General features: G+C 36.4%; 2 gene segments (V, D, J or C); both read right to left on the bottom strand.

Annotated features, from left to right (window-relative positions):
• Positions 1–21,062, bottom strand: part of LOC142758792 (Ig gamma-2A chain C region secreted form-like) — a 160,573-nt gene extending 139,511 nt beyond the window's left edge. The window contains 2 exon segments of the C gene segment in view: positions 18,677–18,747; positions 20,992–21,062. Of these exon segments, the coding sequence occupies positions 18,677–18,747; positions 20,992–21,062 (142 nt within the window).
• Positions 6,683–18,404, bottom strand: LOC142654801 (immunoglobulin heavy constant mu-like). The segment is given in 5 exon segments: positions 6,683–7,243; positions 8,035–8,358; positions 8,524–8,856; positions 9,810–10,115; positions 18,356–18,404. Coding segments are annotated over 5 exon segments (1,371 nt in total).
• Positions 21,063–26,056: the final 4,994 nt, after the last annotated feature.

Genomic DNA, 26,056 nt, shown 5'->3' on the forward strand with positions numbered 1-26,056 from the left:
TTTTATCTGTTCAGGAGACATCGCATCTCTCAGAAGGCAGCCAACAGTTATTTGTTTATCCTGGGAGACGTCACAGCATGGAATCAATGGCAGGAGTAGGCTATTGCTTAACTCTACAAAATAAAATATTAATTAACAAGGTCAAAGATATTTCAATACGAAGCTTTTTATTTTAATTTAAATAGTTACACAGGATATAATAAAGGTATTATAGTTGTAATGCAATATGTAATCACATGATTACTGTACCCGTTTCCTGATTTTAAGGGGTTGTCCCCTGCTCAGAACCCCCTCTATAAATCAGAATGTAGAGCTACTATAAAGCGGCATCTATATCTCATTGTGGCAGACTCAGGTATTATATGGATAGCCATTTAGCAGAATGGCCACCATGTCTGACTGTGACTTCCCCAGCAAAATAAGCGGTTTGCCCTGGGTCTCTGGAGCTATACCCCTTATTAAAGGTGTTGTCCGTGATAAGGCATATATTTTATACAAATAACTTTTACTTACATGTTCACCTTGATGAGCTAAAAGGTGAAGAAATCAATCAAATCAATGTCTAGGAAATGTGTTTCTAATTTTTAGCTGATAAAACCTTTGAGTATAACTCTTAGGTCAAGTGCACAGATGTAAGGACGACCTGTCAGCTCTCTTAAAATGTCTGTTGTAGTAAACACTTGCATTCCCTGTAAAATACCAATCCTGAAGCTCTCATGAAGATTTTAATTATACTACTCCTCCCTGTAGGCTCCACTTAAGAAAAACTGCATCACACAAAGTGTGAACTGAGCCTTATAGAGCTAAAAGAGAAAAAAAATACAATATTGACATATATAAATATATATGTATATATACATACAATCAAAGAGAATAAGAAATAGATATTTACAGACATATGTTTTTTATATATATATAAAAACTATATACATACATGATGTAATATTCATGGAATTTAGAGTGGATCTATCAGGTCTCCTATGTTACCCTGCCTGTAAAGAGTTGTTTAAATGGTAACTAAACGTTCAACAAACTTCTGACATGTCATAGTGACATGTCAGAAGTTTTGATTCATGGGGATCCGAGAAATGAGACCCCCGCCAATTGCTAAACGAAACCGGCAGAAGTGCTCCTGTGAGTACTCAGCTGCTTAGTTTCTGTTCGACTTTTTCTGGAAAGCCGATGTAGCGGGCTCATAGACTTTCTATTGAGTCTGTCCTCCAATACATTCACTTCCAGAAAAAGCCGAACAGAAACTAAGCGAAACGACGCTCACTGAGCTACGCTGTTTCTTCTTCATGGTGGAGAATCACACAAATCAGCAAGAGCAGAGAGGTAGAACGAGGTTTAGGGGGCCCCGTTATAGAGATAGGTGTGGGTCCCAGAGGTGGGACTCGCCTCTATCTGATATTTACGGAATATCCTGTGGATATCAAATATTAAATTAAGCAATTTGCATATAACCCTGAGTAAAAATATTCTATCATTTTATGTATATAGCTCCTTTGCAAACCTATGAATCTCCATGGTTACAGAGTACAAAATAAAACCTGGCTGTAGTCTAATCCTGTAGTCACGTATAACGCTATTCCTTCTGCCCACTCTTCTACTGTCTGTAGATTAGCAAGAAGCAATGACTGTAGGGTCATACTACAGACAATTTTAATCTGTAGTCTGTAATAAGAGATTTATAGGTTAAATTTTTTTTTTTATATAAATATGTACAGTACTATATAATGTTTTCTGTAGCAAACAGTGCCTGGGCAGGGTTGTCATCATGGACAGCCAACATTTTTTATAGAATAATTGGAAAAACCATAATGAATAATAAAGTTGACAAAGAATATATGCCTATATCTCAAAACAGTGATATGAACACATTAGCAGCATATACTGGGAACTCTATAAATATGAGAATTGCTATCCCAATAATTTGTACAAGCTCCTTCTACAGACACATCAATTTTTTTTATGGACTCTAGAAAAAAGTCCTCGATTTGTATGGACTGCCCAGGAATTTGTGGACGGTTGGCAGCCCTGTGTCGGAGTCTGAAGGGAAAAAGCATGAAAAACATTTAGCACGTTCAGATCTACCTGGGTTTTTTTTTTCACAAATACATAGCAAAAAAGGTCAACTTGATATTATTTTGGTTATTATCAGTAATAAAACAAGATCCTTTAACTGTAAGAAATCACAAATACACCTTTCCACTATCTACAACCTTCAACCAGTGCAGTGCTTAAGGTTAGTCTAAAGAAGAGGATTACAACCAAGGCTCTAAGCAAATAAAATGAAAGAAAAGATGGAAGCAATGACATTTTTGATTTAAAAAAAAAAAAAATCTTTATTGCACTTATATTATACATTTACAGTAACAGCAAAAAGAACAAACTTAATATTAACAATACTGTGTTGCATACAGGCTAGGAGAGGAAAGTATTTACATAGCTTGAGCGGATAGATGTTGGTGAACATGGTATGGCAGTACAGATAAGAAATTCTTCTGGAACAGAGGCTTGCTCCAATGGTATTATTTTACCTATAGATAAAAAAAGTAAGAAAAAATAATGATACTGTTAATGTTGTTTAATATTCAATTAAATAGTACCACATAGTTGTTCTTTTTTAGCATATAGTACTGTAAATTGTGCATACAAATATTAAAATCAGAATATAAGTACAAGAATGTTTTCTCCCAAATTCTAATCACGGATAGACATTCTAGTTATCTAGAAGCCATAAATACATAACTCAGTACGGCTAGAAATCTAAAGTAAGTGTGTAGTTCACATAAAGCAATTTATACGTCATTATTTTAAGTAATGTATACACTTTTTGAGGGGAAGGCCATTTTTTTTACTTTTTAAAAAGAATTGGAATTGATTGGACAACTGATGATCCAAAATGACTGATTATAATCCCCTTGTTCATCCACTAAAGTCAACTACATACATTCTAGGTTTTCCTGTGAAACACATGTATCACCTATATACAGGATAAGTGATAAATGTTTGATCTTTTTAGGCCCCTGCTGCTGACACTCCCACTGATCACTATGGCGAAGGGGTCCTGAATCACTCCTCACGCGCATGATCACAATGAAGAGGAGTCTGAATGCAACAGCGATATCCACATTCTAAGGCTTGTCCACACGTAGCGGAATTGCTGCGTATTTTATGTCCGGAATTGTGAGCGTAATATACGTAGCAAAATACAGCAGCAGCAAAGTGGGTGAGATTTAACAAATCCCATCCACACACTGCGTAAAAATTCTGACCAGAAATTGACCTGCGGTGCGTATTTTTCAGACCGCAGAATGTCAATTCCTGCTGCGGAAAATGGACTGAATTGCTGCGTTTTTCAGGAGATGTCACCATCTCCCAGCATTGAGAAAGCGCAGCAAAATCTGCACGATTTTCTGCAGTCAAAAACGCAGAAAATGGTGAGTTTTTTCTGCAGCGGAAAGTCTGCTACTTTCAACGGAATTGCTGCAGAAATTTTCTGTAGCAATTCCGTTACGTGTGGACAAGCCTGTGGGAGTTACTAAAACAGCTAAACACAGTTTCCATAACTCCCATACAGTTTGAATGAAGCAGAAAATTGACGATTGACTACATCTCTCTTTGAACTCCTTACCCATGTGGCATGGGTGAGGAGGAATGCAGAACTTTGGACTCCTGTTTTTAGGGATTGGTTGGGGTCCCAGCAGTGGGGCCTCTGCTATTAAACACTTTTTTACTTATCCTAGATGACAAATGTGTTTGGTTGATAAAAAGCTGATGTAAATAAGATAAAATGGCTAATTATTGATGGTTACCACCTTATTCTTCTAAAGTAGGACCAAAGTTACGTGAGTGAGGATAAAATTTAAAAATGACCCCACCAGGTGTTTCTATAACATATTTCCCTACAACACAATGTGTTTCCTAAACAAAGTCTGACTTAAGGCCATTTTATAAGGGCCAATTATCGGGTGTTCATAGCTCATTCCCTATCATTGCCCTGTGTAAACGGGGCAATGATCAGCTGATGAACGAGCAAACTTTTATAGTTGTCGGTAGCCACATCTCTGTGTAAACAGGGAGGCGTGCTGCCGTCATGATAGAACTGTGTGGGGACGAGTGATTCAAGTGACGAGTGCTCGTCCCCATACTAGCTCCTTGTAAAAGGAGCAAACGGGCGCCGATCAATGAACTGTCTCGTTGATCGGCGCTCGATTACACAGCCATCGTCGGGCGATGTAAGACTACCTTTAGACACCAATTCTCTAGAGTGCTGCAACCCTCTCCTTCTGAAAACTGGAGGAGGTCCAAGCTTAATCATATTTCCCTTATAATAACTGCTCCTGGTTATTTTATGTAAAATGTTTGTTATGACATAGATTGAGAAGTCAATAGTCTCCAGTTTCTATGAATCGCACCTTGAATAGAGTTACAGTAGCACTGTAGAAAAGACTCAGAAGGAAGAGCACTATGAAAGTGGAGGCTGTGGTCCACAGGTTATCAATATCATCATCTTCCTCTATGTAAAGTATAAGGGCTGTTGGGATGTGATAAAAAATGAATCAGTACATCAAATCTTACAGATATGGGTATGTAAAAACAAAAAGGGCACATTTACTGATCTATACATTAAACATACATACACATATACTTTTCAGTCATATCCTCTCACATCAAGAAAAGCTACAGATTAATAAAAGTCTATATATTTATGTAGGCATCCACTATTACTGCAGACCTGCCATTTTTCATAGTCTCACATAAATATTAGGCTTTGTGAGTTAGTCATCTTTTTTTAAATTAGAATATATTAATAAAATATCGGCCAGTAATGTGCGAACCAATGGTTTAATTGGTGGTATCCTGAAACCTGGTCACTTATTAATGATAACTCATGGAGATCATAATTAAGACGGAAACTACAATGTAATAAAGATAATATTTTAGTGTTTTTTTATTACTTTGTTTCGATGTATTAATTGAAAAAGGCCTGTTTCATTACTCAGCCGACATTGTCCTGCAGATAAACTAAGCCTCACCTACCATCTGGTTAATATTTGGCCAAATGTGATAGGTGAAGTCAATGATAAGTGTGCCTTGTCTTGTCAAGGGTGACATCATTATTTGAAGCGATGTCGGAGATATATCATTTTGGTATTTTAGGAGCTTATCTAGGACCGGATATCTATCTTCTACCTGATCGCTGCTTGTCCACTTGATTTATTTTTATTTTGGACAGGATCCCAGTAGAGAGCAATGAACACCGCACACTAGTGCACAATACTGCATTAATATCCCTTTCTTAAAATTGCTGTTGATATGACCATGGGTAGATTTTCTGATCATTACATCTTCGGATTATTCAGTTAGTTAAAGCTTAAGTTAAGTTATTCTAATAAGAGAGGTCTGAATCCTGTTAATAATAGAGGTAGCTGGCGTATTTCTATTATATAGGTCTAGCGCCAGTAAGGTGAACAGCAGCAATGTTAATTTTTCAGTAGATAGTTTGATTTCTGTTTATTCCGTTCAGTTTTTTTTATAACATGGTCCAGACAGTTTTATAAGAATCTGGCACAGTCCGTTGACTATTGTACTATTATGTGCAAATCAATGTGAGCATAGTATGCACTATAAGCATCTTTATGAGTGTCTGTATATGGGGTTCATTCTGCACACTGTATTGGCAGCGAGATATTATCAAGGCATGCCTAATATATTGGGAATATGTATTTCCTAGATTTATGGCCACTGGCAATATACGTATATAGATATTAATAACACATATGGACCAATAGGTCAGTTTGGTTTGGCCTCTTTAATATTTATTTTGGTCGGGACAGACCAGTGCAAATAATCATCTTGCTTTTCCCATATAAATATATATACCACCTATGCCAGGTGAAGTTTGCACCATTAACCAACCAGTCTATTGGTTTATCCATTTTGTTAGAAATACGTCACTACTATTCAGTGTCTTTTGTTCACCCCTATAGCTTGATGTACATGTTTGTTACTACATTTACATCATCTATTAGTGCTGATCCACCACTAACCGCTGATTATACAAGTAGCTATTAACTATGACTACATACACGCAAGATGACCACAATCCTGTGCTTCATGCAAGATTGATCATTTGTGTATTATATTTATACATGTAGCCCATTTGAAATGTCTTTTCAAATTCTGATATGATAAATATGTGTTGGTATTGTTTTTATCATGGTATAGAAAGATTATGAAAGGTGTTTTTTTGTATTTGAGTTCCTACTTCAGTGCACAATACTCAAGTATTCTAATTCAATGCAAGCGGCTTTGGGTTTAGTTGTATATTTCTGTCTGTGTACTGAAAAGTTCCTCTACTATCGTTACATTGCAACATTTAGGTTACTATCACAGAAATGTATGGGGTTTTCTGCTCTAACACTTCTTTTTTTCCTTTATGGTCCCAGTTTTGTGTTTTTATTATATGGATCATTGAGAGTCTATGTGTTCACTTGTATATATTGATGGATGATTGGTATTATGTATCTTAATTCATAGATACGTTCCTCTATCTGGTGATTTAGTAAAAAAGTAAGTATAGGCCTATTGAAACCTTGTAAGTGGAAGCACTTATACAAATGGTGTTAGTTGATACTCTGCTTGTAACTGCACACACAACACATAAAAACAAACATTTTATATATTTTTTTTATTTCTACTTTTCAATATGCAGACAGAGTTCAATTATGTCAATGTACAAAAAAAGACTAACAAACACCAAGATGACACTTCTTCCTCCTTCTCATTCCACACATGACATAGGGAATAACAAGAGGCAGAGCTATTGGGTCTTTTTGTAAGGACTGTTAACAGGAATCAGACATAACGAGGGACACATTCACGGAAGTTGGTTTACCAGTAGTTTTGTCAATGCTCCTCTGGGTGGCCTGTAGTGGTAATGATTCATGAGCAACCAAACAGGTATACGATTTTCCAGAGTTCCAGTCTTCAATGCTTGGTAGAGTCAATGTGCTGTATAGGAAGTAGGATTCCTTGCCAGAAGGATAAGGCTCCTTTATAGCTTTAGTAGTTACAACATTTTTGTATTCTACCTTATCGCTGCTTGTCCAACTGACAAATATGTCTTTTGGATAGAATCCCTTTACAAAACATGTTAATGTGACAGATTCTTTCCTATTAAGTTCATCTTGGTGTGGTGGGAAAAGTAAAACTGTAGGTGGCTGAGGTTCCTTGTCTGGAAGAAAAATATAAAAGGTGGATTGTTTAGACTGTTTTATTTTCGACTTATGAATTAACAAAATCCTCTTTGTCTCTATATTGGGGACTGTGTAATATGAGTAATAATGTTTACCAATGTATACATTCTGTTAAAAGTTTTAACATATTACACATATATAAAAGTTAGCATTCTTGCGATCACAATATTATGATAGTTTAAAAAACATTTTATTAATTATCTGTTGAAGTATTTATCAAGCTTCCTTTTGTGTTGCTGGGCTATTGTGCAGAGCCGATGGACAACTTCACTATAAATTATTGGCTTATTTCTGTACTTATAAAAGATAAATATGTCTTATCGATATGAAGACTGGCACCAACTATAATGGACAATAAAACCCTTTAAGGACATAGAACTCACTAGTAAAATATAAAAAAAGTTTTTATTTTTAAAAAGCTTCATACACACGGGACTTATTATGAAAATGAGTTTTACAGATCCGTAAGGAAGCACTCAATTTTTTTTGCATGGTATGCTTCATCACGAATCATATTATGGAGCTATTCTGCCCTAGAAACATTTACTTCTAGGAAAGAATATGGTGCTTCATGTAGGAACATGGGGTGCCTATATTATAAGGACCCATAGCAATTCCATGTGCAGCCATAGTCTGTGCATTTGACAATGCCATGTACATGGACCCTTAAGATACAAATAAATAGATTTATTTGAATCTGTCTTTTCAACTTCTGGACTGCAGCGTATATGATTTCAATGGAAAAGAAGGTAATTGTCATTAAACTTACCATTTTCTTTAGTCAGAGTAACTTTCTTTGGGGAAGTAAGGTCAGGATGTCTCACTCTGCATTGAAATGTCTTATAAAGCCAGTCTTCAGCACAAACTGTAGCTACGGCCTTGACAGTATATGCACTATCTTGGTAGACAGGGTTATCAAGAGTGGTATCAAGCTTCAAGTCAGACCCTGATTCATACCAGGAGACATCTAATCCATCCACATTCATCATGTTGGAGACTATGCAGGTGAGTGGCGCCTTTTTATTTAGAAATATGCTCTCATAAGATGGAGGAAGAACAGTAACTTGAATAACTCCGGGTGCAGCTGGTGCATCTAATGAACAAAACAAATGTCAAGAGTATTACTTACAATAAAAGGAGTATTTCAAATTCCATAGAGCAATGTTGAAGCACTGAGATTTCACTATATACTATAGCAACTTAAAGAGGAATGATCTTTGCGAACATTTGGAAAATAATAAATTGTAATTAAACTTACCACAAGATAGGGATTTGCTCAAATTCCTAATTTCCGAAAATTCAGATGCAGCATGAACTACCTCACATGAATATACGGTGTCTTCATTCCAATCCTGCTTAGATACTGTGATATATGAGCTTTCTACAAAATTGCCATTAGCGAGTAAAAAGGCTTCGTCTGTCATGGTGTTGAGGGTTGTCACCACATGGTTTTTGAGCCATCTCACTTTGATATCCTTAGGGAAAAAGTCACTCATGACACACACAACTGTGCCATTACCATTCATATTCAGGTCATCTTTTACAGGAGCATGCATGGTCACGACTGGACTTTTTACCTGTTTCGCTTCACCTGTGGTTTAAATCAACATATTCAGTACATTTGTCAATACAAGTTTATTCATGTTATTACACTTTCCTTTCCTATGTTACCTACACAAAAAAGGCAAAATAATACCCATCAGCACAGCGTAATATAGCTGTACTGCCTAAAGGTTGGATTATCAAATAGACTTTGAAATATACCAATGTTTAACTAAAATTATTTTAAAGTATTTTGATAATTATGTAAATTGTGTCCCCGTGTAAGAGTTTCTAATGTATGAGTGCACAACATTTTTGGGTCTTTCATGGTCTGAGGGCCACATTATCAGCTTGTATTAAAGGGCTACAGTAAGATTTTAATATTATATTAAAAAAGATGGTGACAGGAGATGCAATGTCATCATATAGCAACATTATATTCTGTAATATCCAAAGTATTGCGTCACACATCTCCAAACAGGTGAGATGTAACTAAGGCATGTTAACATAGAAAAGCCTTATGGTATTTTAGACTGGATAAGGAGTAACAATAAGTCAAGTATCCCACTGCTGTGGAGGCTTGATACGAGGGTAACTACACCAAGAAGCCCTATATTACTGCTGTTAGCATGTTATTGATATGTTGTATACCAAGCCCTTGATTCTGCTCTCAATTACTCAGGGATATCAGCCTTGTAGCAAAAATATGTGCCATTCACATTTTGGCAGCGTGGCGTTAAGCTTTAATGATTTTCTGTAGCTGGGAGTGATGCCATTCTGTGCATGCCAAGGCACTGAACATTGTGACTGCACTTCCTGCCAAGGTGACTGCACTTCCTGCTGCACAAAATGGCCTTATAACTGCGAATATATCTTCAAATGATAAACCAATGTCATGTTCATACGTCCATAAATAAGAAAAACATACTCTTTGATCAATGGTAACAAATCAATAGCAGTACAATATTACAGATATAATATAGAAAAATGTAACATTCTTACCTGGTTTGACAAGTAACACAGTTTTGGTGTTCAGTGAATGTTTTCCCACACAGTAATATGAATCACGATTATCCCAGCTTTCAGTTGTCACTTTTATTTGTGAGCTGGCTGCATAGGTACCAGTGGATTGTAGTACTGATTTGAAGGTCTTCAAGCCATTGGAAAAGCTGCTGTTGGACTTATCGTTCCAGCTGAAGCTAATAGTTTCTGGAAGGTAATCTTTGGCCAAGCAACCAATGGTGACGGTGGAATCCAGAGATGTGCCACAAGAAATTAGTGGAAAGAGAGATGGTGCCTGCTCTGCAGCTGAGAATACAAGCAAAAGGTGGAAGGAATGAATTCTTGGTTAGGAGATGAAGTTCAGCAAAAGCTAGAAGGAGAAGGTCTGAAATGAGCTTTAGTTTAAGTTAGTTTGAAGGACCAACATATTAGTAATATGGATAAAATGAAAAAGTCATGGATAGACTTAACAGTAGATTTCCAGTTCAATTAGTAAGGACACATTACATGATCAATAGAGAAATGTTAAGTATGAACACTGCACCAGGTGAAGGGTAGAAACTACAGAGAAATTATATAGAACTATCTTTACTAAAATCAGGACACTTGCTGGTTTTATAGCCCTACAGAAGACATTATACCGCCATATCAGTCAGAAGACATTATTTCACTGTTTAGACAACACAATGTAATATGTCTGGGTTTAGAAAGTAGATGTGTATTCACATATTAGGTCATTATGAATGCATGTAAAGACGTGTCTGCATTATTAACAGGCCATTGTGCTTGGTACAACGTTCTAATTCCTTTTTATTAAAAATTATTTTTACTATTTGAGATACAGCTGCTTTGTATCCTGTATACCGAGCAGCTGTACCTTGCATTGAGACCTGACATATACAGATTTCATCACTAGATACAGCTGCTCTGTACACAGAATACAAAGCAGATGTATCTCAAAAAGTAAAAATAATTTTGAATAAAAAGGAATTAGAAAGTTGCACCAAACACACTAATACACACTTTTATTATTTTTTAAAAACAAAATGTTTTCAAAAGGTGCACATAGACTTTACGGCTTCTTGTATATACTAAGATACTTACCCAACTATCATTTCTTACAGTATATCATTATACAATTCATAGCTCTTCTGTATATATATATTAATGTTATCAGGTAGTCTCTATATAATACACTGTATTATAACTAATCAACCAATATAAGACAACCATAGTTCAGTATTGTAAGACCTGAGACTAATATCCAGATTACAAAGTGTAGATTAATTCTGTTATCCATTGACCACATTATTATTCTAGTTCATTCAAATTCTCTCTTCTTTCTACACCACAATTAACTATTAGGCCTTAGATCTATATGGTCAAGTCCAGTACAATTTAACAGCTTGCAAAACATCAACCACTGAACATAAGCTCTACCTGACAATCTTATAAATGTGATAACCTCTTACCATTTCTATTATACAGAATATTGAATTACAGATTAATACATTATATATCTAAATCCTTCTAAGCTATGTGCTCTACATTACAATATGCAGCTTGATTTTAATGACCTACATACTCCGTATAATACATTTGGTAGTAGATAAAGCCAACCTTCTATAGAACAAAATGGCTGTTTAGACAGTCAAATGCATATCATAGTGGAGCAGGTATAAGGATATGGAGAGAAATCTGTATCCGTTGAATACACGTGTGTACAATTTTCAATTCATGCTCATTCAGTAACTAACAAATTAGACACTATATTTTTACTTTAGCTTTACCACACCACTGTACATTGTGCAGAACTATGTAATTACATTTTATTGTCTAGATGCTATAATTCCTTCTCAGATATTAAATGTTATGCATTCTAGTGGGAAATCCTGTTCAGAAGAATGGGTTTCTGCTGATCGACACAGTTCCAGCTAATCTTCTTTTAAGGCTATATATGTGCATATTACCCCAAACACATGCTGCTCAATTACGCAAGTTATGAGCAAAAAAGAAGTTGCCAGACACTGGTTGTTATTTTCACTGAGCAGTTTATAAATCCCTAGTTTGTATTAAGCTGTATAGTAATAATACTATCATTTTCTAATGAGGGATATTGAACTGTTTTTGCTGAACCTTACCAGACATGCTATGCTTCCTGCTATACTGTACTATACTTGCTATGCTTTCTGCTATACTGTACCTGCTAAACCTTCTAAGCTATATTGTACCTGTTCTGCTTTCTGCTGAACTACTGCATACCCTACTCGCTATGCTTTCTGCTATACTGTACCTGCTCTGCATTATTCTGAACTATACTATACTTGCTATGCTTTCTTCTATACTGTACTTTCTAAGCTATACTTTACCTGCTCTGCTTTGTGCTGAACTATGACATACTTGCTATGATTTGAACTACACTGTAATGGCAATGTTTTCTGCTATTCTATACATGCTATACTTTCTGCTAAGCTGTACTATACCTCCTATACATTCTGCAATACTTTCTGCTAAGCTGTAATATACCTGCTATACATTATGCTATACTGTACCTGCTATACTTTTTGCTAAGCTGTACTAAACCTGCTATGCTTTCTGCTAAACTGTGCTATTCCTACTATACTTGCTGCTACAGTATGCTGTATGTACCTGCTATGCTTTCTGCTATACTGCAACTTCTATGCTGTGTTATACTGCACCTGCATTGCTTTCTGCTGCACTGTACTGTACCTACTATGCTTTCAGCTGAGCTATACTGTACCTGCTATGCTTTCTGCTGAGCTATACTGTACATGCTATGCTTTCTGCTGAGCTATCCTGTACCTGCTATGCTTTCTGCTGCACTATACTCTACCTGCATTGCTTTCTGCTGCACTATACTGTACCTGCTATGCTTTCTGCTGAGCTATACTGTACCTGCTATGCTTTCTGCTGAGCTATACTGTACCTGATATGCTTTCTGCTGAGCTATACTGTACATACTATGCTTTCTGCCGAGCTATACTGTACCTGCTATGCTTTCTGCTGAGCTATACTGGACCTGCTATGCTTTCTGCTGAGCTATACTGGACCTGCTATGCTTTCTGCTGAGCTATACTGTACATGCTGATTTCAGCTATGCTGTACTATACATGCTATGCTTTCTGTTGAGCTATACTGTGCATGCTAAGCTTTTTGCTGAGCTATGCTGTTACTGCTATGCTTTCTGCTGAGCTACACTATACTTGCTATGCTTTCTGCTGAGCTTTACTGTACCTGCTATGCTTTCTGCTGAGCTATACTGTACCTGCTATGCTTGCTGCTGAGCTATACTGTACCTGCTATGCTTTCTGCTGAGCTATACTGTACCTGCTATGCTTTCTGCTGAGCTATACTGTACCTGCTATGCTTTCTGCTGAGCTATACTGTACCTGCTATGCTTTCTGCTGAGCTATACTGTACCTGGTATGCTTTCTGCTGAGCTATACTGTACACGCTATGCTTTCTGCTGAGCTATACTGTACCTGCTATGCTTTCTGCTTAGCTATACTGTACCTGCTGTTTTCTGCTGAGCTATACTGTACCTGCTATGCTTTCTGTTGAGCTTTATTGTACCTGCTGTTTTCAGCTGATCTATAATCTACCTGCTATGCTTTCTGCTGAGCTATACTGTACCTGCTATGCTTTCTCCTGAGCTATACTGTACATGCTATGCTTTCTGCTGAGCTATACTGTACCTGCTATGCTTTCTGCTGAGCTATACTGCACATGCTATGCTTACTGCTGAGCTATACTGCACATGCTATGCTTTCTGCTGAGCTATACTGTACCTGCTATGCTTTCTGCTGAGCTATACTGTACCCTGCTGTTTTTAGCTGAGCTATACTATACCTGCTATGCTTTCTGCTGAGCTATACTGTACCTGCTATGCTTTCCGCTGAGCTATACTGTACCCTGCTGTTTTCAGCTGAGCTATACTGTACCTGCTATGCTTTCTGCTGAGCTATACTGTACCTGCTGTTTTCAGCTGAGCTATACTATACCTGCTATGCTTTCTGATGAGCTATACTGTACCTGCTATGCTTTCTGATGAGCTATACTGTACCTGCTATGCTTTCTGATGAGCTATACTGTACCTGCTATGCTTTCTGCTGAGCTATACTGTACATGCTATGCTTTCTGCTGAGCTATACTGTACCTGCTATGCTTTCTGCTGAGCTATACTGTACATGTTATGCTTTCTGCTGAGCTATAATGTACCTGCTATGCTTTCTGACGAGCTATACTGTACCTGCTATGCTTTCTGATGAGCTATACTGTACCTGCTATGCTTTCTGATGAGCTATACTGTACCTGCTATGCTTTCTGCTGAGCTATACTGTACATGCTATGCTTTCTGCTGAGCTATACTGTACCTGCTATGCTTTCTGCTGAGCTATACTGTACATGTTATGCTTTCTGCTGAGCTATACTGTACATGTTATGCTTTCTGCTGAGCTATAATGTACCTGCTATGCTTTCTGATGAGCTATACTGTACCTGCTATGCTTTCTGCTGAGCTATACTGTACATGTTATGCTTTCTGCTAGCTATAATGTACCTGCTATGCTTTCTGATGAGCTATACTGTACCTGCTATGCTTTCTGATGAGCTATACTGTACCTGCTATGCTTTCTGATGAGCTATACTGTACTTGCTATGCTTTCTGCTGAGCTATACTGTACATGCTATGCTTTCTGCTGAGCTATACTGTACCTGCTATGCTTTCTGCTGAGCTATACTGTACCTGCTATGCTTTCTGCTGAGCTATACTGTACATGCTATGCTTTCTGCTGAGCTATACTGTACCTGCTATGCTTTCTGCTGAGCTATACTGTACCCTGCTGTTTTCAACTGAGCTATACTGTACCTGCTATGCTTTCTGTTGAGCTATACTGTACCTGCTATGCTTTCCGCTGAGCTATGCTGTACCCTGCTGTTTTCAGCTGAGCTATACTGTACCTGCTATGCTTTCTGCTGAGCTATACTGTACCTGCTGTTTTCAGCTGAGCTATACTGTACCTGCTATGCTTTCTGCTGAGCTATACTGTACCTGCTATGCTTTCTGCTGAGCTATACTGTACCTGCTATGCTTTCTGCTGAGCTATACTGTACCTGCTATGCTTTCTGCTGAGCTATACTGTACATGTTATGCTTTCTGCTGAGCTATACTGTACCTGCTATGCTTTCTGATGAGCTATACTGTACCTGCTATTCTTTCTGATGAGCTATACTGTACCTGCTATGCTTTCTGATGAGCTATACTGTACCTGCTATGCTTTCTGCTGAGCTATACTGTACCTGCTATGCTTTCTGCTGAGCTATACTGTACATGCTATACTTTCTGCTGAGCTCTTCTGTACCTGCTGAGTTGTTCTGTACCTGCTGTGCTTTCTGCTGAACTATACTGTACCTGCATTGCTTTCTGCAAAACTATACTGTACCTGCTACGCTTTCTGCTAAAGCTATACTGTACCTGCTATATTTTCTGCTGAACTATACTGTACCTGCTATGCTTTTAGCTAAGCTATACTGTGCCTGCTATGCTTTCTGCTATACTGTACATGCTATGCTTTCTGCTGAGCTGTACACTACCTGCAATGCTTTCTGCTAAGCTGTATTGTAATTACAATGCTTTCTTCGATACTGTATCTGCTATACTTTCTGCTGAGCTATGCTCTACCTGCTATGTGTTCTGCTGAGCTATACTGTACATGCTATATGTCTGATGATATATGGTACCTGCTATGTATATATATATATATGCTATGGTATATGGTATACTTTTTGCTGAGCTATACTGTGCCTGCTATGCGTTCTGCTAAGCTGTACTATACCTACTATTCCTTCTGAGATTTACCATACCTGCTACATCTACACTACTCTATAACTGCTTTGCTTATAAGGGGATATACTGTACTGGCTATGCTTTCTGCTGAGCTGTATGATACCTGCTTTAGTTTCTAATAAGCTTAACTCTACCTGCTAGGATTTCTATTGAGATTTACTATAACTATACTGTAACTATTCTTTTTGAGAAGCTATTCTGTACCAGAAATACTATCTGCTAAGCTATATTAATACTGTATATAAAACATTTATATACTGTATAATAGGTTAACAGAGCAGGTAGTACAACACTCCATACACCTTATGTAAAAATACTCATGCTAAAGTAAAACCACATAAATCTAGTACAGAATCAGAAATTGCTAAACACATAATATAACTAAGCCTTATCATTATTGTATATCGAAGACTTATAAATATACATAGATATCGAAGATAAATATGAACATTCTTAATTAGAAACTATAAAATATACTATGTATAACGGCATAAATTAGATCATATGCTAGCTTGGAGCACTAAGAAATTATACCATATGTCATAATTACATTATACTATCATTGCATCTATATATCTTAACTCATTTTATGTCAACTTAAAAGGTGTCAAAAATAAAACGTAAACAATATTAAAACTCTTGAAAAATCCCTTACCAGATTTACAGTCCCTGCCATTTCTGCATGAATAGATATGTTAATTTTAAATCCTTAGTAGAAATTTCATATCACCAGTACAGCAAGAAAGTGAATATAAGTTAATGTATTTATAAACAGAAATATATATATATATATATATATATATATATATATATATATATATATATATATATATATATATATATCTCAATTATAAAGTAGTTTATATAAACAGTAATATATACATATATATATATATATATATATATAATCCCCCAAAAAAATGAAGAGGCAGCACTCCAAGGAAATTGGTGAAAAAAAGTGGTGTGTTTATTCACCCCAGGCAGGGGTGAATAATAGATATAGTAATGTAGCAATCAAATACAGAATATGATAGACTCAAACGCTATAGTATTAATAAATGCCTTAATACTGATGTGTGCATATAGTAAAAGTTAATTATTTAGTATTAAACAATCAAACATTCAACTGAATTAAATATACTGTGACCGTAGTACATGATGAATTATATAAGTTGCATTTTATAAAGTAAATCAGTATATTTATAAAAGTAAATTAGTATATTTATGAAAGCTTAAATATTTATATGGTAAACATATATACATAGATTCTTAAATTGATATAAGTATTTAATTCCAGAATTTAGGATTAAAAGACTTAAGAAAAAGTTAAACTTTTTAAAATTACTTTTAATAGATATTAATATCGTAAATGTTATTTAAGTTGTATGCTTAACAACTCATTTTAAATGAATGAATACTAAATCATAAGAGATAAATGAAAAAAATGAATATTTTTTTTAAAATTAATATTGCTGCTTTAATGTTCTATTACTCTTTTAAAATAAACTATGTTAGAAGTTTAGGAAAATTAAGCCAGCTAAAAATAAAATCTGTGGTGGCTTTGTTTTTCTTGATTCCTACCAGCTGTGAGCAGGGAGTCACTGAAGTGTGACTTTCATATCTTATTTTAGATTCAGATTTCTTGATAAGAAAACATCTGGAGGTTTCAGTTACCACCCAGAACACCTGCTAGTTTCACTTCCCATTTAATGGAAACGAAAGTTAAAATTATAACATTAGTGGACATTTAGGCTTAGAAAAGTATTTTATAATAATATATATTATTAATTTTAGAATATAATGGTAAGGATAAATACAATACTTACAAATATTGTAATTTTACTTTCCATGAATTTAGAATTTAAATTTACCTTTAATATTTTTTCTATAATTTATAATTCTATTATGACTTTTTAAAATTGATTTCCTTTATCGTAAATTGTAGTCTTTCTTAATTAACTATATATAATTATTGACATAAAAATGTAACTAAATATGGAATTAATAAGGAAAACATATTATTTATAGTACTGGCAAAAACTAGACTAGATTATTTTACATCCCCTTGTAAAACATTTACTTCTCTAAATTACTTAGTAGAAATTTATTTTGAACAAAGTTTAATCCCCACTAAATACAGAATTATCATAGGATTATAGTAATGTCGTCATCCTTTGAAACTAAGGCGTGATTAAATATAAAAATCTTAATCAATATTCTCCTGTAATTACAATTGAATTGACTAACTTAACTTTAGTCTAGATAATCACAAAGTGACTTTTTTTCAGAATAGGTATACAGAAAAATATAATTCTTTAAAACAAATACCATTGATGGCCATTATTAAAATTTACTAAATATATAGTAATCTTATAGATTGATCAGACTTACCTGATGTCACTGTGGCCATAGTCCTTTGTGCCAAGATATCCATAGCATTGTAGAACGTTAATAAAATCTTAAATTGACTCTATAAACAGTTTAATCTACATCAAGTTTACTAACTTTCCAAAAGAAAGATTTTCCCCATGGTCTTACTGAGTCTGCCCACATTCTAAAGACTTTCAAAATACAGTATGTTTTATACATGGTTTCAAAATCTCCTCAATTCCAAATGCGCAATAAGAAATCTAAACAAAATGTACTTTAAAACAAAAGGTAATGAAATAAAACGTTTTACCTGATGTGACCGTGACCATCGTTCCAGGTCCCCAGATATCAAAAGCCCAGCTCACTGTGTCACAATTAACTCGGCCACCATTACATAAATTCCCCCGGACACCCAAACAATAGTCCAATATTATAATATTATATCATGAAAATATGATAAACAAGGAATAACATTTTAATCTGTAAATGGTATATAAAGCAACATATAACTGAATCATTTAAACCTAATTTCTGTTCATTTTTTTTGTTAAAATAAGAATGAAACAGAATGCAACTGTATCACAATTTGAACAACAAGATCAGAAAGAGTAAAAAGGTGAAAGGTTCTTACCTGAAGTGACGGTGACCAGGGTCCCAGGACCCCATATATCAAAGTAGTCACAGTGACACAAAGAGCTGTCACTAGATGGCAAATACTGCTTAATTTCCTCTTACGTGACTACTCAATGACTTTTAATATATATATATATATATATATATATATATATATATATATATACATATATATATATATATATATATATATATATATGTATATACATATACATATATATATATATGAACAAGATATGGATAATTTTAACTTTAATATTGCAATATTCTGTATAATCATATCAATCAATAAATTTTTTCAAGAACTTGATATTGTATATAATAAATACAGTACTCATTTGCAATCACTGTTAACATGTTAAATTCGACATAGTTGCATAAAAATAACATAAAGAACCAACAAAAATAAATATATAAGTGAATGAAAAAAGTTTTACCTGAAGTTACTGTAACTTGGGTTCCTGGTCCCCAGATATCAAAGTAAGCGTAGCCCACACAGTAAAATTTAATATTTTTCCCTGAACAGAAACTCAAGTCTCCCTGTATAATAACATTCTCTCCTTTTATATGCTATAAAATGTTACACAAGTGATACTAAAAATTACATTTGCAATATTACATAAATTCTGTCACAAAAAAGACTGAAAAAATAGAGGATGAGTTAAAATAAAAATATAAATATTTACCTGATGTGATTGTCACAAGAGTGCCTGGTCCCCATATGTCAAATCTGTTGTACACAATGGTACAGCAAGCCTCTTGCCTTCAATAGAATTTGTTAAGAATAACATGTTTTCTGTCATCTAAGAAAACTTCTTTATTCTCATGAGACATGGCCAGTAGCCCATCTCCCCTCCCTAAAATTGCCCACTAGGTTTTGACATGAAAGCTCCGTTCACACACCAGATTTTAAGGTTTGTATGTATGTATGTATGTATGTATGTATGTATGTATGTATATTTAATCATATATATATATATATATTTTTTTCTCTCCCTCTCTTTAGGGCTATGTTCCTAAGACCCTGGGGCGTGCGTGCCCATCTATTGAGATTTTTACCTTTCTTGTACACTTAGTTTGCATTATATGTACTGTATCACCAATAAAAAGTTTTGACAATGATTAACCAGTTTCCAGTTGTTCCGTCTTACTGTTATAATACTTACAATACAAGCTTTATTTGTATTTTTGTGCTTATTTATCTTCAATTCATATTTTTTATCATTTCGGAAGGACATTTTGGGGGCTTCGGAACCAATTACCAGCTTTCCATAGGGTTATGGTTCCAACATACAATGGTTTCAACATACAATGGTCGTCCTGGAACCAATTAATATTGTATGATGAGGGACCACTGTATTTATATATATATATATATATATATATATATATATATATATATATATATATATATATACATTATATATATATACACATATATATATATATACATATATATATATACATACACACACAATACTGTGCAAAAGTTTTAGGAATTTGTGGAAAAATGCTGCAAAGTAAGAATGCTTTCAAAAATAGAAGTGTTAATAGTTTTTTTTTATCAATTAACAAAATTCTGAGTGAATGAACAGAAGAGAAATCTAAATCAAAATTTGGTGTGACCACTCTTTGCCTTCCAAACAGCATTAATTCTTCCAGTTATACTTAGGTTGGGTTCCCACAGATTTTGCATGCTTTTTTTTTTTTACGCCAAAACCAAGAACGGAACCTAAACATAAGAAATATATAAAGAAAGGCCTTATAGGTCTGCTCTCCTGGATTTAATTTGGTTTTGGCTAAAAAAAAAACACATGCAAAATCCACAGCAAATCTGCGCTGTGTGAACCCAACCTTACAAACAGTTTTTGAAGGAACTCGGCAGGGAGGTTGTTCCAGACATTTTGGAGAACTAAACACAGATTTTCTGTGGATGTAACTTCCTCAAATCCTTCTGTCTCTTTATGAAATCCCAGACAGACTTGATGATGTTATGATTAGGGCTTTGTGAGGGCCATGTCATCACTTCCATGGCTCCTTGTTCTTTTTTACACTTAAGATAGTTCTTAATGACATTGGCTGTATGTTTGGGGTTGTTGTCCTGCTGCAGAATAAATTTGGAGCCAATCATACATTACCTTGATGGTATTGCATGATGGATAAGTATCTGCCTGTATTTCTCAGCTTTAAGGACACCATTCAACCAGACCAAATCCCCAACTCCATTTGCTGAAATGCAGGCCCAAACTTGCTAGGAACCTCCACCATGCTTCCCTGTTGCCTGTTAAATTTTGACTCCTCAGTCCAAAGCACCTGCTGCCATTTATCTGCACCCCAATTCCTATGTTTTCGTGCATAGTTGAGTCGCTTTGCCTTGTTTCCATGTCGAAGGTACGGCTCTTTGGCCTCAATTCTTCTATGAAGACCACTTCTACTCCGAACAGTAGATGGGTGTACCTGGGTCCCACTGGTTTATTCCAGTTCTTAGCGGATTGCACTGCTGTACATCTTCCGATTTCGAAGGGAAGTAAGCATGATGTGTCTTTGATCTGTTGCACTGAGTTTGGCTGTTTCTTATCCTGTTTTAAGCCTCCTACACAGCTGTTTCTGTTACAGTTAATGACTTTGTTTCAACCTACATATGAAAATGATGATCATTCTCACCTGTTTGGTATAATTGGTTAATCATACACCTGACAATAATCCTACAAAATCTATGACTTTGTGCAAGTGTACTTAGAATATTTGATGCTGTTTTGAAGGCAAAGTGTGGTCACACAAAATATTTATTTGATTTAGATTTCTCTTCTGTTCATTCACTTTGTATTTCCGTAATTGATAAAAAAAAACAACCCGATTAACAATATATATATACACTACCGTTCAAAAGTTTGGGGTCACCCAGACAATTTTGTGTTTTCCATGGAAACTCACACTTATATTTATCAAATTAGTTGCAAAATGACTAGAAAATATAGTCAACATATTGACAAGGTTAGAAATAATGTTTTTTATTTGAAATAATAATTTTCTCCTTCAAACTTTGCTTTCGTCAAAGAATGCTCCATTTGCAGCAATTACAGCATTGCAGACCTTTGGCATTCTAGCTGTTAATTTGTTGAGGTAATCGGGAGAAATTTCACCCCATGCTTCCAGAAGCCCCTCCCACAAGTTGGATTGGCTTGATGGGCACTTCTTGCCTACCATACGGTCAAGCTGCTTACACAACAGCTCTATGGGGTTGAGATCTGGTGACTGCGCTGGCCACTCCATTACAGATAGAATACCAGCTGCCTGCTTCTTCCCTAAATAATTCTTGCATAATTTGGAGGTGTGCTTTGGGTCATTGTCCTGTTGTAGGATGAAATTGGCTCCAATCAAGCGCTGTCCACAGGTTATGGCATGGCGTTGCAAAATGGAGTGATAGCCTTCCTTATTCAAAATCCCTTTTACCTTGTACAAATCTCCCACTTTACCAGCACCAAAGCAACCCCAGACCATCACATTACCTCCACCATGCTTGACAGATGGCGTCAGGCACTCTTCCAGCATCTTTTGAGTTCTGCGTCTCACAAATGTTCTTCTGTGTGATCCAAACACCTCAAACTTCGATTCGTCTGTCCATAACACTTTTTTCCACTCTTCCTCTGTCCAATGTCTGTGTGGTTTTGCCCATATTAATCTTTTCCTTTTATTAGTCAGTCTCAGATATGGCTTTTTCTTTGCCACTCTGCCCTGAAGGCCAGCATTCCCGAGTCGCATCTTCACTGTAGACGTTGACACTGGCGTTTTGTGGGTACTATTTAATGAAGCTGCCAGTTGAGGACCTGTGAGGCGTCTATTTCTCAAACTAGAGACTCTAATGTACTTGTCTTGTTGCTCAGTTGTGCAGCGGGGCCTCCCACTTCTCTTTCTACTCTGGTTAGAGCCTGTTTGTGCTGTCTTCTGAAGGGAGTAGTACACACCATTGTAGTAAATCTTCAGTTTCTTGGCAATTTCTCACATGGAATAGCCTTCATTTCTAAGAACAAGAATAGACTGTCGAGTTTCACATGAAAGCTCTCTTTTTCTAGCCATTTGGAGAGTTTAATCGAACCCACAAATGTAATGCTCCTGATTCTCAACTAGCTCAAAGGAAGGTCAGTTTCATAGTTCCTCTAAACAGCAAAACTGTTTACAGCGGTGCTAACATAATTGCACAAGGGTTTTCAAGTGTTTTTTTTAAATAATCCATTAGCCTTCTAACACAGTTAGCAAACAAAATGTACCATTAGAACACTGGAGTGATGGTTGCTGTAAATGGTCCTCTATACACCTATGTAGATATTGCATTAGAAACCAGACGTTTGCAGCTAGACTAGTCATTTACCACATTAACAATGTATAGAGTGTATTTCTGATTAATTTAATGTTATCTTCATTGAAAAAAAAACTGTGCTTTTCTTTCAAAAATAAGGAAATTTCTAAGTGACCCTAAACTTTTGAACGGTAGTGTATATATAGTGACAACTTGGGGGCAAGTTATCTCACAGGAATGCCATCTCTGGGGTAAGATGGTTGGCACACTAGAAAATCACTTCAACACACTAAATAAGGTTTACAAATGGCCACAAACAGCTTTATTGTCTTCAATCACTTCAAAGCAGTTTTTTTTAACAGTGCAAAGTAAACACTATCCCTTCCAAGCTCCTACATAGGGGTACAATCACTGGGGTTCACTTCTACAGAAACAGTCGATTGATCATAATCACGAATCAATGCAGAAGACAAAATTTCAGTCCACTTTGGGTTAATTTTGCCACACCAGGTTGTCATCATTTCCACAGCAATGTTAGGGCCCGGCTCCTGCTTAGTGGTATAACATAGTTTGTTTCTACAAGCAACCTGATTTATATCACCTGTAACATAAATAGCTGTAGCATACACTATACGGCTATGCTCATACAGGGCGGATATGCTGCATAAAAGCAAAGAGCGAATCCGCACTTGGAGCCGCAGGGAGTTCACACCGAAAAACTGCACAAAATTTGTGGTGCAGTTTTTCGGCCGGAATGACCGCTGTCCTCCTGGGGTGACGTTTCAACCAATGTGAACGCTGCAGCGGTCACATGGGATGAAGCTTCATCCCAGGAGGCCAGCCTGGATGAAGAAGCACAGAATTCTGGGTAAATATAAGACTTTTTTCTTTTCTGAGTTGCGATTTTTGCGGCGGAATCGCAACTTTTCCGCAGCAAATATCGCAACATTTGCTATTTGTTGCGGGTTTTACCTCCACATTGAATTCAATGGGGAAAACCTGCAACAAAAAAGCAGCGATTCCGCAAATACAATTGACATGCTGCGGATTAAAAAACTGCACCACAGGTCAATTTCTGAGCGTTTTTTTCCTGCTCATCATTTGCAGTGTTTGGATGAGATTTGTTCAAATCTCATCCATGCTGCTGCTGTAAAATCTGTTATGGAAAATCTGCAGTATTTACGCTACGTGTGAACTTACTCTATCAGTATCCACTAAACAAGCCTTGGAGTCCTCTTCAAAAGAAATCTAAGTGGCTGAGGCTATAGGGTCATTTCATCCAGAGCAACTAGAAGTCCATAGCCACTTTCACTCGGCAAGCTCAGTTATGACATTATCTCTTTCATGTACCTTTGTGTCACTGGTTAGTGCAATAGACCTCTGATTGTTACCAGCAATTACCATAGGTTCACAGAAAACTGCAATGGCAACACTACTCTCTGTGTTACTATCAGTTACAGTACACCCATCATATGCGACTCTCTCGCAATGTGTGCAACGACCTCTAGGGGCACACTTGAGCTAATCCCCTCTTCTGCCTCAGCTGCTGGTTCTTTAGCAGCCAAATCACACACTGCGTTCACCTGCTCAGGATGTGACATAGTCATGGGTTAAAGACATTTGGAGCACAAAACTGGACTGTACATTAGTGGCATCACGTAATTGTTGTGTGTTATTTTGAACAGACCTTATTGCATGAAAAACATTACCATCATTTGAGACCACTACTACAGGTGCATTTTCCCTTTTAGGCAATTGAGCAGCATACTATGCAGAGGAAGTTTCACAGGAATAGCCATTATGGTACTACCAAAAACAAGGGAAGTACCAGACAATTACGAACTCTACGTGAAGTTCTTCACATTTTTCAAGTTTGTGTTTTACAGTCTCAAAACAAGTTCAAAATTAATAGGAATGGTCTCTCCAGTCTCTAGATTCTCATTTACAAACTGTATAATGTCTGGGTATAACCGTGAGACTTTTCGGCGACAATCCAGATTGACCAATAGTGGGATTCCACCCACCAACAATTCAGTTGTTTTTTTTTTTTGCTATTTCTATTGGCCTCCTGACCAAAGAACAATCAGGGGCACATCCGTCTGCTTTTTGGCACCTCCAACATGGTTCCACCTGCTGTAGAAAAGTGACAGCCAAATGCAGTTGAGGTTGGTCTTCCTTAGCAACGGCTATTGCACGACTTAGCAAATCCACCTCTTTGGAACTTGGCAATGCCCTTCCCGAAACAAATGGCTTTTTTGAAACAGGACATGCATCCATACAGTAGTCCACTCTCAAATATCCCAAATGGCACACTAACTCTTTTCCTCTGGACATTCAGATATCAAGGCACCTTGGATCTTTTTTTATAACATCCCCCTGGCATGGAAGTCTCTCTCTTTCTATGGATACCGCCACTTGCGCTCTTGTAGCCTCTGTAGTGCTTCTCCAGCTCGTGTTGCTGCCACAGGCCAGCTCGCACCATCTGTTTGAAAAAATCCTGAATTAGCTCCATTATAACTCTCAAAGAGCAGAAATTCTTTTAATTTAGTAGACATCACAGTCTCTTTCATTGAGCTTCTGGCCCTTTAAATTTCACAGCAGCAAACTTCATGTGGCCTTTTTGTGCCCGCGTCCTCCACTATAATGTGACAAGTTAGCTGACGGGATCGCAAATCTCTGGGGTAAGATGGTCGGCACGCTAGAAAATCTCACTCCAACACAGTGGATTAGGTTGAAAACTGGCTTTACAACCAGCTTTATTATGTTCAATTATAGTGAAAAATCAACCCTAGGCTGCCCAGCCTCTAACTAAACATATAGCTTCCCTAGCTATCAGGGTGAAAGGCCTTCTGCCCAGCACCTCCAGACAAACATTAGTTATTACCAAAATTCTTGACTCCCACAGATTGGCAAAGCCTGCCATTCCGGGCTGGGAGCACTGTGTGAGTAAATCAAACTTTTCTTAAAGAAAACCTGTCACTAGGTCATATAAGTTGAACTCATTAAGTGACCTCAATAACGCCTGTCTCCCAGCGCTGTTTTTTTTATTTGTCCCCCCCCCGTTTCAGAGATATGGTCAAC

This window comes from Rhinoderma darwinii, chromosome 1, assembly GCF_050947455.1.
Source record: "Rhinoderma darwinii isolate aRhiDar2 chromosome 1, aRhiDar2.hap1, whole genome shotgun sequence".
In the NCBI taxonomy this organism is placed as follows: domain Eukaryota; kingdom Metazoa; phylum Chordata; class Amphibia; order Anura; family Rhinodermatidae; genus Rhinoderma; species Rhinoderma darwinii.